Source organism: Ruditapes philippinarum, unplaced genomic scaffold, assembly GCF_026571515.1.
Source record: "Ruditapes philippinarum isolate M1 unplaced genomic scaffold, ASM2657151v2 ctg1029_1_1_1_1, whole genome shotgun sequence".
NCBI lineage: Eukaryota > Metazoa > Mollusca > Bivalvia > Venerida > Veneridae > Ruditapes > Ruditapes philippinarum.
In genome coordinates, this window is record NW_026858064.1 from 608,656 (window position 1) to 624,056 (window position 15,401).

The following is a 15,401-nucleotide window of genomic DNA, read 5'->3' on the forward strand; positions in this document are numbered from 1 at the left end:
TGTGCGGGTTGTCATCCAGTGAATATTCTATTTTAAGCATTTACAATCTAAGTGCTAATTCTTGAACTGTTGACAGTGTTCACACTGTCTGGTCAAGTGACAGTAGTCCGGTTTTTCTATGCACCGGTCCTTGCGGATGCAAATTGTTTAGCTGATCTTTTTATTATAAGAATAAACCTTTAAAATGACAGAATACAGTGTCAGAGATGGGGTAGCAATTATCAAACTGGATAATCCACCAGTAAATGCTTTGGGGTAAGACTTTGATTTTTAAATTTTTAAAAAGTTATTCGAACTGGCATATAATTATAGGTTAAAGACCTTTCTGTTAGTACTTCATACACTCCAACGAGGTGGTGCGATAGCTTAGTTGGTTAGACCTCTGACTGTCACTCCTGAGGTTCCAGGTTCGATCCTGGGTAACACCCTTGGGGTTTTGCAGAAACACTTTCAGTGTTTCCCACCTATATAACTAGAGGTTTAGTGGTATGAAACCCAGGTAATCCTCACATGTATCAGTGCTATACACTGGACATGTAAAAGAACCAAAGAATCTATTCAATAACAGCTAGGGACTGGTTCCCGGATTTCTTTGTATCTCATAGCTGTCTCTAGTGTCTGCTGAGGTAAGGACCATACTGGAAACAAGTGCTTGCACTTTTGTAGGTTATCCTTGACCGCCTGGTCTAAAGAAAATCAATCAAACAACATCTTATCGACTCCATCATAAATTCCTTTAGCAAAACCCGCAGCAATTTTGAAGTGCTACATAAACAGTCTCTATATAAGCTTATTGAAACACTCAAACCAATCAGTATTAAGCAATGTAAAGTTTCTTGCTCACAGAAACAATTTATGTCTTGGCCATGACAATGAACCAACAATCCTCAGATAACTAGTCTGACACGTTGACCACTCAGCCAATTGCCACCATTCTCTTGATTGGATTCTGAAGCTTTGTATTGTAGGTTATGTAGACAGGGAAAGCTGCTTTCGTGCCTTACTTTGCGGATGGACCCTCATTTAACATAGACTACATACACAAAATATGTTAATTTGTTAGTTTTACAAAATGAAAACAAATTTTTTTATGTTATACAGAAGTAAGGTCCGCTCTGGTTTAGACAAGCATTTAAAGCAAGCAAATCATGACAGTGAAGTGACTGCAGTCGTCATTGTTGGAAAGGGAGGCAAATTCTGTGCTGGAGCTGATATTAAAGAATTTGGTGGTGGAGCGAAAGGTTTGATAAGAACATATTATATTATAGACCCCTTTCTCCTCAGAAATGCTTTTATTTTTATGTCTCAGAAGTTTTATTTTTGGTTTACACAGAATTTGTTTTAGTTCAATTGTGTAGGAAGCTATAAGCTTACAGACACACTTTCGAATCCATTCCTGGAATCAACCAGTACTGAACAAGAAGTGTTCAGTTTCTTGCTCAAGGAAACAACGGCTTCCCCCCGACGAGGTTTTGAACCTGCATGGCTAGCGATCCATAGATTACTAGTCCCGAGGTGTTAACCATTCAGCCATTCAGATACTCATGTTTTATTTTTTGGTGTCCTGTTATGAATTCAAAGTAGTAAACCCTTAAAATGCTGGAATCGAAAGTCTTAAGCCTTTGCCACCAGCATAGAGCCAGGCCAGCCTGCACATCCTTGCAATCTGACCAGGCTCTATACTGTTGGCTGACAAACTTTACATATACAAATTGTTATCCCTAAAATTGATAATGGAAAGTCCCAAAAAATGGAAGTGGGACAAGTCCATTTACAATATTCAGCATGTTAAGGGTTAATTATTGGCCAATTATCTGAGCTATCTGTTGTTGATGTTTAGCAATTCGTAGAGTTATAGTGATTTAAGATTTTGTATTGAAGTCAAAATATTACTTTATTTATATTTAGCTACCTTTATGACAAATATCAAGCTCAGCACTATTTATTTTCAGATCATATGCATGTTACATGCTCTAAAACCATCATTTAGAGCTGAGGTTATGCAATTAATGTTCACCCTTTTTAAAGAAAGTAAAATATTTGTTTCTGTAGAATAATGTGCCTTTAACGTTGAAATTTTATTATTTGATAAAACCATGAATAATTGATATATCAGTTACCTAAGACCATAAATGACAGATGTATTTATTTCTTAAAACCATGAATAAAAGTTATATTTATTTCCTAAGACCATGAAATACAGATATATTTATTTCCTAAGATCATGAATAACAGATATATTCATTTCTTAAAACCATGTCAGTAACCTATATATATTTATTTCATAGAACCATAAATAACAGATTTATTTATTTGATAAGTCCATCGATAACAGATATGTTTATTTCCTAAGACCATAAATAACAGATATGTTTATTCCTTAAAACCATGTTCATTTCCTAAGAACAGATATATTTATTTCCTAAGACCATGGGTAACAAATGTATTTATTTGATAAGACCATGAATTACAGATATATTTATTTATTTTAAACAAAAATTAACAGATTTATTTATTTGATAAGATAATAAGACCATGGATAACTATTTTTATTTCCTAAGACCATGGTTAACATATACAAATGTATATTTATATCATAGGACCATGGATCACAGATATAGGTGATTATTGTGACAAGATGAGGAAGCCTGTAGTAGCTGCCATAGAGGGTATGGCACTGGGTGGTGGCCTGGAGGTTGCATTATTCTGCCATTATAGAATTGCTGTGAAAACTGCAAGGTAACGAACCTGGGACCTCACTCATTAAAGGAGCATGCCTCCAGATCATTGCTTATCTTCATGAAAATTTGAAAAACGTTTCTAAAAGTAGAATATTGTAAAATGTAACAGTTCATTTACACATTGCAAAGGGCACTTAAAATTCACATAAATTACCAAAAAGAGGTCAAAATATGCAAAAATACCCCTAACTCTGTTAGTCATAAAGTAGAAATACAGTGAAAAATACTGCAAAATCAGTCATTAATCACACATAGCATGTTAAATATATTTTGAATTTTTACTTTTCTTGTAGTGTTAGTACATTTTTGTGTCGCCTCTACGGAGTAGTGGCGACATATAGGGATCACTTCTCCGTTGTCTGTCTGTCCGTCTGTCTGTCTGTCTGTCCGTGCGTCCGTCACAAAACTTGTCCGGACTACTCCTCATAAACTACTGGTGCAATTTCATCCAAACTTTACAGGAATGATCAGTACCAAGTCTAGTTGTGCATATTGTCAGCATTTTCCGGTTCAATGATTTTTGTCAGAGTTATGGCCCTTTAATAATTTTTAATTTTAAAGTTTGTCCGGACTACTTCTCTTATACCACTAATGCAATTTCAATGAAACTTTACAGGATTGATCTGTAGCTCAAGTCCTTGCGCATATTGCACGGGTTTTCAGGTTGAATGATTTTTGGCCGAGTTATGGCCCTTTGATAAAAAGGTTTCTTTTTCTGTGTGTTGCCAGATACACAAAAGCTTGTCCGGACTACTTCTCATAAACTACTGGTGCAATTCCATCCAAACTTTACAGGAATGATCAGTACCAAGTCTAGTTGTGCATATTGTCAGCATTTTCCGGTTCAATGATTTTTGTCAGAGTTATGGCCCTTTAATAATTTTTATTTTTAAAGTTTGTCCGGACTACTTCTCTTATACCACTCATGCAATTTCAATGAAACTTTACAGGATTGATCTGTAGCTCAAGTTCTTGCGCATATTGCACGGGTTTTCCGGTTGAATGATTTTTGGCCGAGTTATGGCCCTTTGATAAAAAGGTGTTTTTTTCTGTGTGTTGCCAGATACACAAAAGCTTGTCCGGACTACTACTCATAAACTACTGGTGCAATTTTATCCAAACTTTACAGGAATGATCAGTACCAAGTCTAGTTGTGCACTGTCCGTCTGTCTGTCTGTCTGTCACAAAATTTGTCCCAACATGAAATTTGCCTTCATGAGGCGACACATGTGATTACTGATCGCTCTTGTTGTAAAGTTTGATTTTCTTGAAATATTTTGGCTCATCTGGAGGCATGCAGCTTTAAGATAGCCTAAAATATAATGACACCACACTGCAATGTACTGTATGCATCTCTGTTTAACTTGGTTTACCATAACAGATTATATAATTTTATGAATGACGTCATTCCCTCGCGCCTATTATAATGAATTGTGTTCTTAGAAAGACATCATTTTGCTGTTATGAAAGAAGATGAAAATTCATACGTTACTGTAAGAAAAATGTACTTTATGAAAATATTCGTTTTCATAATTTCTTTCCAAAATCTGATTTATATGTAATATGCAAGAAATAGAATCAAACACTGGCTATCTTAACAGACAGTATTATCAAGCTTTTGTTAAGCAAAAACTTGACAGAGCCTCAAGCTGCAGCTGTAAACTGTTACCCTCGAGGAAAGTATTCCGGTCTGTGCCGGCAGTTGGTGTAAGATCATGATATTCTCATACTGTCAGGAAAGAACTTAATACATTAAAAAGTTGAGATATTATCATAATTACAGGGTTGGTCAGCCTGAGGTTCAGATAGGCTTGATACCAGGAGGAGGTGGTACTATCAGGTTACCGAAGGCCGCGGGTCTGAAGAATGCTCTAGACATTATCACCACTGGTAACCATGTACCGGCAGAAAAAGCTCTAAAGATGGGGATAATAGATCAGGTTATTTTATTCACAATATGATCATGTGGTTTTCTAAAGACCTGACCAAACAATTTTCTCAAAAATTAGGAAAATATTTTGAAAAAGGATTGGTTCAAATGCAGCTTGTTCAGTTTTATGAAATTACTGATATGTTAATATTATTTCTGTTAGAAATTACTGATATGTAAATATTATTATACCCCCAAAAACGAAGTTTGGGGGGGTATATAGGAGTCACCCGGTGGTCGGTCGGTTGGTCGGTCGGTTGGTCTGTCGGTCGGTCCAGCGGTCTGTTGCATTTTCCTTGTCCGGAGCATAACTTGAAGACTAATGGTTGGAATTCAATATAACTTCATACAATGGTCAAGCACATTGAGAGGAAGTGCAGTGCACAAGAACCATAACTCCATCTTGACTAATTTCAGAGTTATTGCCCTTTGTTACTTTTCCTTGTCTGGAGCATAACTTGAAAACTACTGGTTGGAATTCAATACAACTTCATGCAGTTGTCAAGCACATTGAGAGGAAATGCAGTGCACAAGAATTATAACTCCATTTGACAAATTACAGAGTCATTGCCCTTTGATACTTTTCCTTGTCTGGAGCATAACTTAAAACATACTTGTTGGAATTTAAAACAACTTCATACAATGGTCAAGCACAATAAGAGAAAGTGCAGTGCACAAGAACCATAACTCCATTTTGAATAATTACAGAGTTACTGCCCCTTGTTACTTTTCCTTGTCCAGAGCATAACTTGAAAACTACTAGTTTGAATTCAAAACTATTTCATACTATGGTCAAGTATATTGAGAGGAAGTGCAGTGCACAGAAAGCATAACTCTTTTTGACTAATTTAAAAGTTGTTGCCCTTTGTTACTTTTTATTGTCCAGTGCATAACTTGAAAATTAATGGTTGGAATTCAATGAAACTTTATACAATGGTCAAGGGCAGTGAGATAAAGTGCAGTGCACAAGAACAATAACTCTATTTGGACTAATTACAGTTATTGCTTTTGTTACTTTTTTGTCCAGTGCATAACTTGAAAACTAGTAGATGGAATTCAATACAACTTCATACAATGGTCAAGTGCAATAAGAGGAAGTGCAGTGTACAATAGCCATAACTCAATCTTCAGTATTTATAGAGTTATTGCCCTTTGTTCCTTTTCCTTGTCTTTCTGGACTTCTTACAGAGTAATCCAATAAAACTTCATCAATGGCCAACCACATTCAAAGGAAATGCAACATACAAGAACCACAACTATCTGTAATTGCCCACAACCATAACTCTGTTTCAATTCTTTACAAGGTATTCTGTTACTAGTAACATCCTCATTTCCGAAGCAGTCTTGTGGGGGGTATTAATCACATTTAGTGATAGTTCTAGTTTCTGTTAGAAATTACTGACTGATATGTTAATATCATTTCTGTTAGAAATTACTGATATGTAAATATCATTTCAGTTAGAAATTACTGATATATAAATATTAATTCAGTTTGAAATTGATATGTAAATATCATTTCAGTTTGAAATTACTGATATGTAAATATTAATTCAGTTTGAAATTACTGATTATTTCAGATTGAAATTACTGATATGTGATTACTATTTCAGATTGAAATTACTGATATGTAAATGTTAATTCAGTTTAGAATTACTGATTATTTCAGATTGAAATTACTACGATGTAAATATCACTTCAGTTTGAAATTACTGATTATTTCAGATTGAGATTACTGATATGTCAATATTATTTCAGTTTGAAATTACTGATATGTCAATATTATTTCAGGTTGAAATTACTGAGATGTAAATATTATTTCAGATTGAAATTACTGAGATGATATATAAATATCATTTCAGATTGTATCTGGAGATATCATAGAGGAAGGAATCAAATTTGCAAAGTCCAAGATCCACATAGATACAAGCATTGTTTGCTTGCGGAACAAACATGTGAAAGTTGATGGTGATGTAGATAAAGTGGCAGAAGGTAAGAGTTCCTTCCCTTTTATTTCAATTAACATTTGCTATTGCTCCTTTAATCAGAATTTATTTTGTTGTTGTTGTTGTTTTTATTTCCTATATAGCATACAAATTAATTGAATAGTTTCTGCATACAAAATATTTGGACAATTTCTGCGTAAAAGTATTTTGCATAATTTCTGCATAAAAATTTATCAGTTATTGCATAATTTCTGCATATTTTGATTTTTTCCATCATTATTGCATAAAAAGGAATTGCATAATTTGTGTATAAAAAGGTACAGGTATTGCATTATACTTCTTTATGAAAAGTTTTCTCTCTTTCTACATAAAATACATTGTTGTTTTGTTTTTTTCATAAAGATCATAAAAGTTATATCATATTTTCTGAAAAATGAAAGAATTAAATACTTGTCATATCCAAGATTTTTTTTGCCTCACCCTATTTCTGTAGGAGAAAATTAATAACAGATTATTTCTTATGAGTTTATTATCGTATCCTGCAATTTTTTCTAAGTTAAGAAGATTGTTAAAATTAATCCGAGAATGATATTGTAATTGTAAGTAGGTAGCATGCTGGTATTGTTTCTATTTTTAGCCGCTATGACGAAAGTGAAGTCAAAGTACCGAGGAGCCATTGCACCGATCGTGAGTTATTAACTTTGTCTTTGTCTTCTTACAGTCATTCACCCACTTCATTTGTTCGATATGTACCTAATCCTTGCATTACATGTAATTAGAGCTGTCATTGATTCAGTGCAAAGCATATCAACGATATATTGATATTGGATGACAAATATCAACGATACACCGATATACGATAATTACCTATAATTACTTGTCTGTCATTCACTTTCATACAGTAAATGACTTCTGAGTTATAAACATGTTCTTTTCAGCGTCTTGTTTATAAAAGCACATTGCATGACTTTTTTCCAGACCATTCTATTTTTGTCATGATTGCTGTAAAAATATTTCCACTATATTACTACTGCGTAATGTTAAATATGTACACTTGCTTCTGTATATGTTTTGGGTGAAATTTTCATAATTTTTTAGACATTTATTTAATTAGTCAAAATTATCGATTTTTTGAAATGTGTATCAGTTATTGATCGACAGAACAATATCAACGATACATCAATATTGTTTCTATCAATGACAGCTCTATAATTATGTAATCTATAGTTTCCACTGATGTGATTGAATTATCGTCCTGTCTCTCACCTCTGATTCACAAATTGTGTAGTCGTTCACAAATTGTGTAGTCATTCACAAATTGTGTAGTCATTCACAAATTGTTTAGTCGTTCACAAATTGTGTAGTCGTTCACAAATTGTGTAGTCATTACTGGTTAGTTATCCAGGAAAGCCAGTATGGCTGACTGACTGCCAAGATTTTACAAAAATACATAATGTAATATTGATATCAGCGTGAAAACAGAATGATTAGGAAACAAAAATTTTCGTCACCTTAGTGCAAGAACTGGTTAACTCCTTATATGATTTAATAGCAGTTAACCCGTTACTGCACTTATGTGACAAAATAGACAAATATTTAGACTTCCCCACAAATGCAAGATATTTATTTTGCATTTTTTTTAGAACAAAAACTGACCGCCTCCGTGGTCGAGAGGTTAGAGTCGATGACTTCTAACCCAGTTACCTCTCTGGCGAGGGTTCGATCCCCGGGAGATGCTTTGGTAGTTTAGCGCGGAGGAAGGTAGCCTAGTACTGGTGTAACTCTCCATGATGGTTAGGAAACTACCCGCCTATATGACTGAAATACTGTTGGAAAAAGGCGTAAAATGAAACAAACAAACAAACAAACAAGAACAAAAACTATCGGCCAACTTTTAAAATGTCATGTTTGTAAAAAAAATTATTGCAAGCCAATTTTCTATATAAATTGCCTCTCGGAGAACAGCAGACCCGCTGCTAAATGTTTTTTCTCTCCTTTGATAATAATGTCATTAAATGTGCAACATTTATATTCTGTGATATAATGTTGATGTGAGCTCATTTTCCTGCTTTTATAATGGTAATTTTATTATCTAAAACACTTCTTCTGCAAAAATTTTCTAGACAAAGGTCAAGGTCATTTTAATGCTGTCAATTTCCAATGTCAAGTTTAAAAATAATTTTCTACGCTTGTGCTTTTTTCTTTATAAAAGCAGTGTGGTGACATGTCTTGAATTACAAATGAGCTTTTTTTTTATTATAATCATAATTTATTTTTTTACCTCGAGTGATTTTATTTTACCTCAAGTGATTTTAATTTGCAGGAAAAAGATTAAAATCATGTAATTTAACAGCATGGTCTGCCCTGAATATATTTAATGAAAACTAAAATGTGGTTTTAGTCACGTAAGCAAGAATTTCATAAAATGCCAATATAAATGTGGTCTTTATTTTATGTTTGTGTTTACTTTACATTTGTATATGTGACCATAATAGTAATATATCAATTTTTTATCACATAGTACTTTCCATAATTTGTTTATACAAATTTTATACAAAACATTAAGCATGTACATATTCACATATCTGCTACATTGAACTCCCCACTCCTTTAAAGTCACCCCACCCTCCTGCCTGCACTGCCCCCCCACTCCTTTAAACTCACCCCACCCCCTGCCTGCACCGCCCCTGGATCAACCCCTATGCCTCGAATTTCAGATTGTTTAGTCTTTTGAATGAGACCTTGACAAAAAATTCATCCTTGATTGTACTTGACATCTATCTATACATGCATACATTCAAATCAAGCAGTTGATAGTTTGGGAATGAAAATACTTGTTTAGTTGCAATTTCATCCTAATTCATAAATTGATATAAATATATATACACATATTATTAGTACTCACAATAAGAAGGATTCACCTATATCGTTTTGAAGTTTTGAAAATGATAATTTGGATTTTTTTCTGTCTTACTATTTATAAAAATTATCGAAAAAATATCTCTCACAGCATGTATTTAGCTGATGAAAATCTTTGTGATATTAAGGCAAAAAGTATTTTCCTTCAAAAGTGCAACAAAAGATTAAAGAGTTCTTTTTGATATATTTCAGTTTTGTGTAAGATCTGTGATGAATTCTGCTAGGTTGCCGTATCAGAGAGGGATCGATCTAGAACATGAATATTTCCGAGACCTTCAGACTTCTAGCCAGTCACAGGCTATGAGATATGCCTTCTTTGCTGAACGGGCCATCACCAAGGTAATTCCTTATATTAATACAGTATTTTCTCCATTCAATATCTAATTATGATTTGTAAAAATCTTGGAAGAATTTTGTTGGTCATACTGTATGGGTGTTTGATGTTTGTCCTGTCAGCAGTTGATCTTGGTCATATGAGTTTTTATGTTTGTCTTGTCAGCATTTGATCTTGGTCATATGAGTGTTTGATTTTTGTGTTGTCAGCATTCAATCTTGGTCATAGGAGAGTTTGATTTTTGTTTTCATATGAGTGTTTGATGTTTGTTTTGTCAGCATTGGATCTTGGTCATAGGAGAGTTTGATTTTTGTCTTGTCAGCATTTAATCTTGGTCATATGAGTGTTTGATGTTTGTCTTTTTAGCATTTAATCTTGGTCATAGGAGAGTTTGATTTTTGTCTTGTGAGAATTTAATCTTGGTCATATGAGTGTTTGATGTTTGTGTTGTCAGCATTTGATCTTGGTCATAGGAAAATTTGATGTTTGTGTTGTCAGCATTTGATCTTGGCCATATTAATGATTTATCTTGGTGATAAGAACATTTAAACTTGATTATATATGTTTTTGATACAGAACATGCACACTTATATGAGTGTTTGAATCTAGTGATGTGTTCAATCTTCATCATATGAGTGTTTGATCTTGGTCATATGAGTGTTTGATCTTGGTCATAAGAATGTTTGATCTTGTTCATATGAATATTAAATCTTGGTTATATGAGTGTTTGATTTTGGTTATATGAGTATTTGATCTTGGTAATATGAGTGTTTGATTTGGTTATATGTGTGTGTTTGATCTTGGTCATTTGAGTGTTTGATCTTGGTCATATGAGTGTTTGATTTTGGTTATATGAGTGTTTGATCTTGGTAATAATTATGAGTGTTTGATCTGGTTATATGTGTGTTTGATCTTGGTTATATGAGTGTTTGATCATGGTTATATGAGTGTTTGATCTTGGTTATATGAGTGTTTGATTTTGGTTCTATGAATGTTTGATATTGGTCATATGAGTGTTTGATTTCGGTTATATTTGTGTTTTATTTTGGTGAAATGAGTGTTTGATTTTGGTTATATGAGTGTTTGATCTTGGTTATATGAGTGTTTGATCTTGGTATTATGAATATTTGATCTTGGTTAAATTAGTGTTTGATCTTTGTTCTATGAGTGTTTGATTGGGTATATGAGTCTACTGAACATTGCTTGTCTGAAGAAAGAGGTTATATGGTAGTAATTTTATTAGAATTCTTTTCTGGTTGCTGGAATAAATACAACCAAGCATAGATACATAGAGTAGGAAGCTTGGTAAAAACTCTCTTTATATGTTTTATTATATAATGTTTGGGCAATGTGTATTGCTTAAGGATGTTATGGATCTCTCTTCCCTTTTCATCATGGTGACTGGGTACGGAGATATTGCCCTTTCATGGGATGGTTTAGTACTGGTATGTATAGTTTTTCCTTATATAGGAATGGCATTGTAATTAACACGTTTTTTTTACCTGTTATCCTGGAGGTCTGTCCGTTGACCATCCTGAATAAATGACAGAGTAAACATACTGTGTACAAAAGTGCATAAGTTAGAATAAATAAGTTAAAGGGACTCCACTGATTTCTTCTGACATGACAGGACTTTAAATAATTTTTTCAGTATTTATATTCCATTTGATGTAGGTGTAGACCAATAACGTAATTGTGCAAAATTTCAGATCATTTGCTCACTAGAAAAATTACTCTAATTGTGAAAAATAACCCAAAATTGAAAAGCATGCAAGTTGGACTAAGAATAGCACAAAAAATTCATTTTCAATTTATTACAGAGTAAATTTCTTATTATCATTTGAGCCGCGTCACAACATAACCAAAATAATGGGTTTGCGACCAGCATGGATCCAGACCAGCTTGTGCATTCCGCGCAGTCTGATCAGGATCCATGCTGTTCGCTTGCAAACCCTATAACAAGTAGAGAAACTGATAGCAAACAGTATGGATCCTGATCAGACTGCGCGGATGCCCAAGCTGGTCTGGATCCATGCTGGTCGCAAACCCATTATGTTGGTTTTGTCGTGACGCAGCTCATTTGTGTATCTTTCTGTTTTAAGTTCCCAAACTGATCTCTATAAGAAATTCAAATCTTATGATTTTATCGCTTTTGAATCTCTGTGATGTTGTTTTAAAATATTGCAATTAATTGTTACCTGATATATGGCAAGCATGAAGATTTTCAACTTTCTTAATAGAAAAAAAAAAAATAATAAAATTAAACAAATTAAAAATCATATTTAATCATTATTTGATCATCTGTATAATCAAGAAATTGGATACATGGCTTGTTTGGTTAGGATTGTGTCCAAATATTTTTCTATCTTATTCAGAATATTGTTGAATAAGCTGATATTTCATTAAAATTTGTTTCTTTATACAGCTATGACAACAAGTTGAGCATGCAAATCGGTTTATGAAAACACAGCAGCAATAATAGGCAAATCTTGCAGTTTCAAATATTGCGTGTAGTTTTTGTTTTATTTTTGAATTTTGATTTATTTTGCAGTGGCAGTTACCTTCAGGTGGAAACTACAGGACGAAGCCATTGCCTGTTAGATCAGCCGGCGTGATCGGTGCCGGAACGATGGGTGGCGGCATTGCTCTCTGTCTCGTCACATCTGGTATCCCATGTATCCTTGTTGAACAAAGCAAAGAGGTATGGGAAACAGACAATAGTCCTCCCGGACAAAAGCCCTCCCGTCAAAAAATGACTTTTGTGTTTGTTAAGCCACACATTTAGATAAAACTATTCAAGTCAAGTCAATTGATTTGGCCATCAGCCCAAAATACATATCATACAAAATGTAATATTTAACATTTTAAGGTTGTGTCGTAAGCAACTAAATAAACTTTTTACCCAAAATTTTTATTGATCTTTCCATCTTATTCTTAAACGTATATATATGTATATTAGTGTAAGAAACATGGACCGGTTAGTAGGACCCTAACGGTCTATGTCTAGGAACAGTAAGTTTTATATACCAAAATGTTTACAATGTTTCACAGAATACAAAACGGTATTTAGTTTTTACCCAAATTGTCGGATTATCAAGAAATCCAAGATGGCAGCAAGATGGCCGTCAAAATTCCGCAAAAGCATTAATTATCATTATTTGGACGCCATCTTGGATTTCTTGATTATCCGACCATTTGGGTTAAAATGAAATACCGTTTCGTATTTTGCCAACCCTTGTGAACATTTTGGTATACATGTATAAAACTTTTATTTACCTAGACATAGACTGGTTGACCCCCAAAATATGCATGATTTACTATGCCCCCAAAATATGCATTTCATTTCCTACACAAATTTATCACTAGCAAAATAAACTATAAAAAATTGATATAAAATGTTTAAAATTCTTAACTTAAACAAACACAGTAAAAGTTGAAACATCTCCCACACCTACTGGCACTGGCTGAGTCAGTAAAAACAGTAATCAATTTTCAACATTGTGAATTATTTGAATGAATTTCATGAAATTAAAACCCGAAATATTTTTAAGTTTTTAGATAAAGGCATGGAAATAATCAAGACGCAGTTAATGGGAACAGTACGGCTTGGAAAAATGACAGCAGATCAGGCGAAACAATGCATGGGCATATTAAGATCGAGTGTTAATATTGATGACCTGAAAGATGTAGATTTGGTAAGTGGAATATTTATGGGGTATGATGTCATTGGTGAACCTCCATTTTACACTTTTGCAATTATGTAAATAAAGTGAGAAATGATCCGGAAACAATGATGTGATATTCTGTTTCACTGAAGTTTCATGATTCAGAAAGGCATGCAGCTTTAAATTTTGAATAAAGAAAACATGACGGTGCTTACAGTTGATCTTTAATGTTATAAAGTGTGTAGTTCTTACAAGAAAAAGCTGTTCACATAAAGAAGTCTTAAGATGTTCTTTCCCGTCCATCCCTGTCCTAAGACTGTGAACGGGAAAGAATGTTTCCTGTTAGAAATGTCATATCCAGTATTCCATAGTGACAAAGCATTTTCCTTTTACAAGAAAAAGAACAAAATTGTTCATCTAACTTTAAAAAAAAACAACAACAGAATATAATACTTGTTTATTTTTATATTGATTGTAATTTTTAGACTTTTAAGTAATAGTTTGACTTTTTCAGGTGATAGAGGCTGTTTTTGAAGACCTTAAGTTAAAGAGGGAAATCTTTGAGAAGTTGGACAGAATATGTAAACCTTCCACCATATTGTGTACAAACACTTCTACACTAGATATAGACTCTGTATGTATAAATATTTTGTGATACTATTTATACTGAATCATTTATGCCCTCATTATGTATGTGTGCGCCTGCCGCCTGCATGCGTGTACTTACTTGCGTAAGTGTGTGTGTTGTGTGTGTGTTTTTGTACTGTTTTTGTTTTATTGACGGTTTTGAGGCCCGCGTGGAAGATTTGGTAACCAAATGTATTGCCTTAATAATTAAAGATTTACTAACTTACTTACTTACTTACTCATGCTTTACATAACAGGATTTTAGTATTTCATAACCTTGGAGAAATTTCATAACAATTGTTGCCGGGCTCTGAAATGCAACTTGTACTTTTCTTTTTTCTGTACTATTAACTGCTACTTCTCTACGCTTATAGAGTGACAAAGAGTATAGTTTTGGCATTTATATAACATTGATAACATTATGTAATATGACAATATTTTATACATTTTCTATTGTTGAGATTTTGTTGTCAAATCATATGATAATGACTAAAAGATCACAAACAATCACAGTTTATCATAACATGTTCTTCTTTAATAGTTTCATCAGTTGATATGATCAATAGCAAAGTTTATTACGTACCAAACAGATGCCTATGAAAAAAGACGCCACATTTAATGTAATTGTATAAACAAAATGTTACTAAATAAAATACATTGTCTTTTAAATACTTTTTTATACAATGGGACAAATAGATCAAATTCAAAGCAATTTGAAATATCAATACATGTTTTGCTTTATTAGCTTTGTCATTTGATACATAAAGGAAAACATGTAAACATTTATACGGTGCGTCCGAGGCTGAGTGGTTAAGGTCATTGACTTCAAACCACTTGCCCCTCATTGATGTTGGTTTGAATCCAGACAGCGACTTTGGATTCTTTCATGTGAGGAAGCTATCTTACAGAACGTTGGTGGTTCTACTCAGGTTCCCGTTTGTGCCTGAAATAATGTACGGAAGGGCATTTGAGGTCTTCTTCCACCTGTAAAGCTGGAACTTCGCCATACGATCTATAATGTGTCAGTGTGACGTAAAACCCAATTAAACAACAAACAAACAAAATGTTTATACAATAAAATATGTACATGTGTACTGTATATATAGACTTAATTTATATTAACAAGCACATACAATTTTCAAAAGATTTACATAAAATAACTGGATCACAAGTATGTCAAAGCATACCAAATATGGAACTTGATGGAGTCTACTGAAGAAGAAATATGAATTTAAAAAAAAA

General features: G+C 33.4%; 1 protein-coding gene across 1 annotated transcript; it reads left to right on the forward strand.

Moving 5' to 3' along the window:
• Window positions 1–129: 129 nt before the first annotated feature.
• LOC132751977 (peroxisomal bifunctional enzyme-like) lies at window positions 130–14,166 on the forward strand (the record flags this gene model as incomplete). Its single annotated transcript, XM_060742210.1, is given in 10 exon segments — window positions 130–255; window positions 1,102–1,241; window positions 2,601–2,739; window positions 4,525–4,681; window positions 6,531–6,660; window positions 7,252–7,301; window positions 9,726–9,872; window positions 12,419–12,568; window positions 13,419–13,562; window positions 14,047–14,166. Coding segments are annotated over 10 exon segments (1,248 nt in total), but the record flags the coding sequence as incomplete, so codon positions are not given.
• Window positions 14,167–15,401: the final 1,235 nt, after the last annotated feature.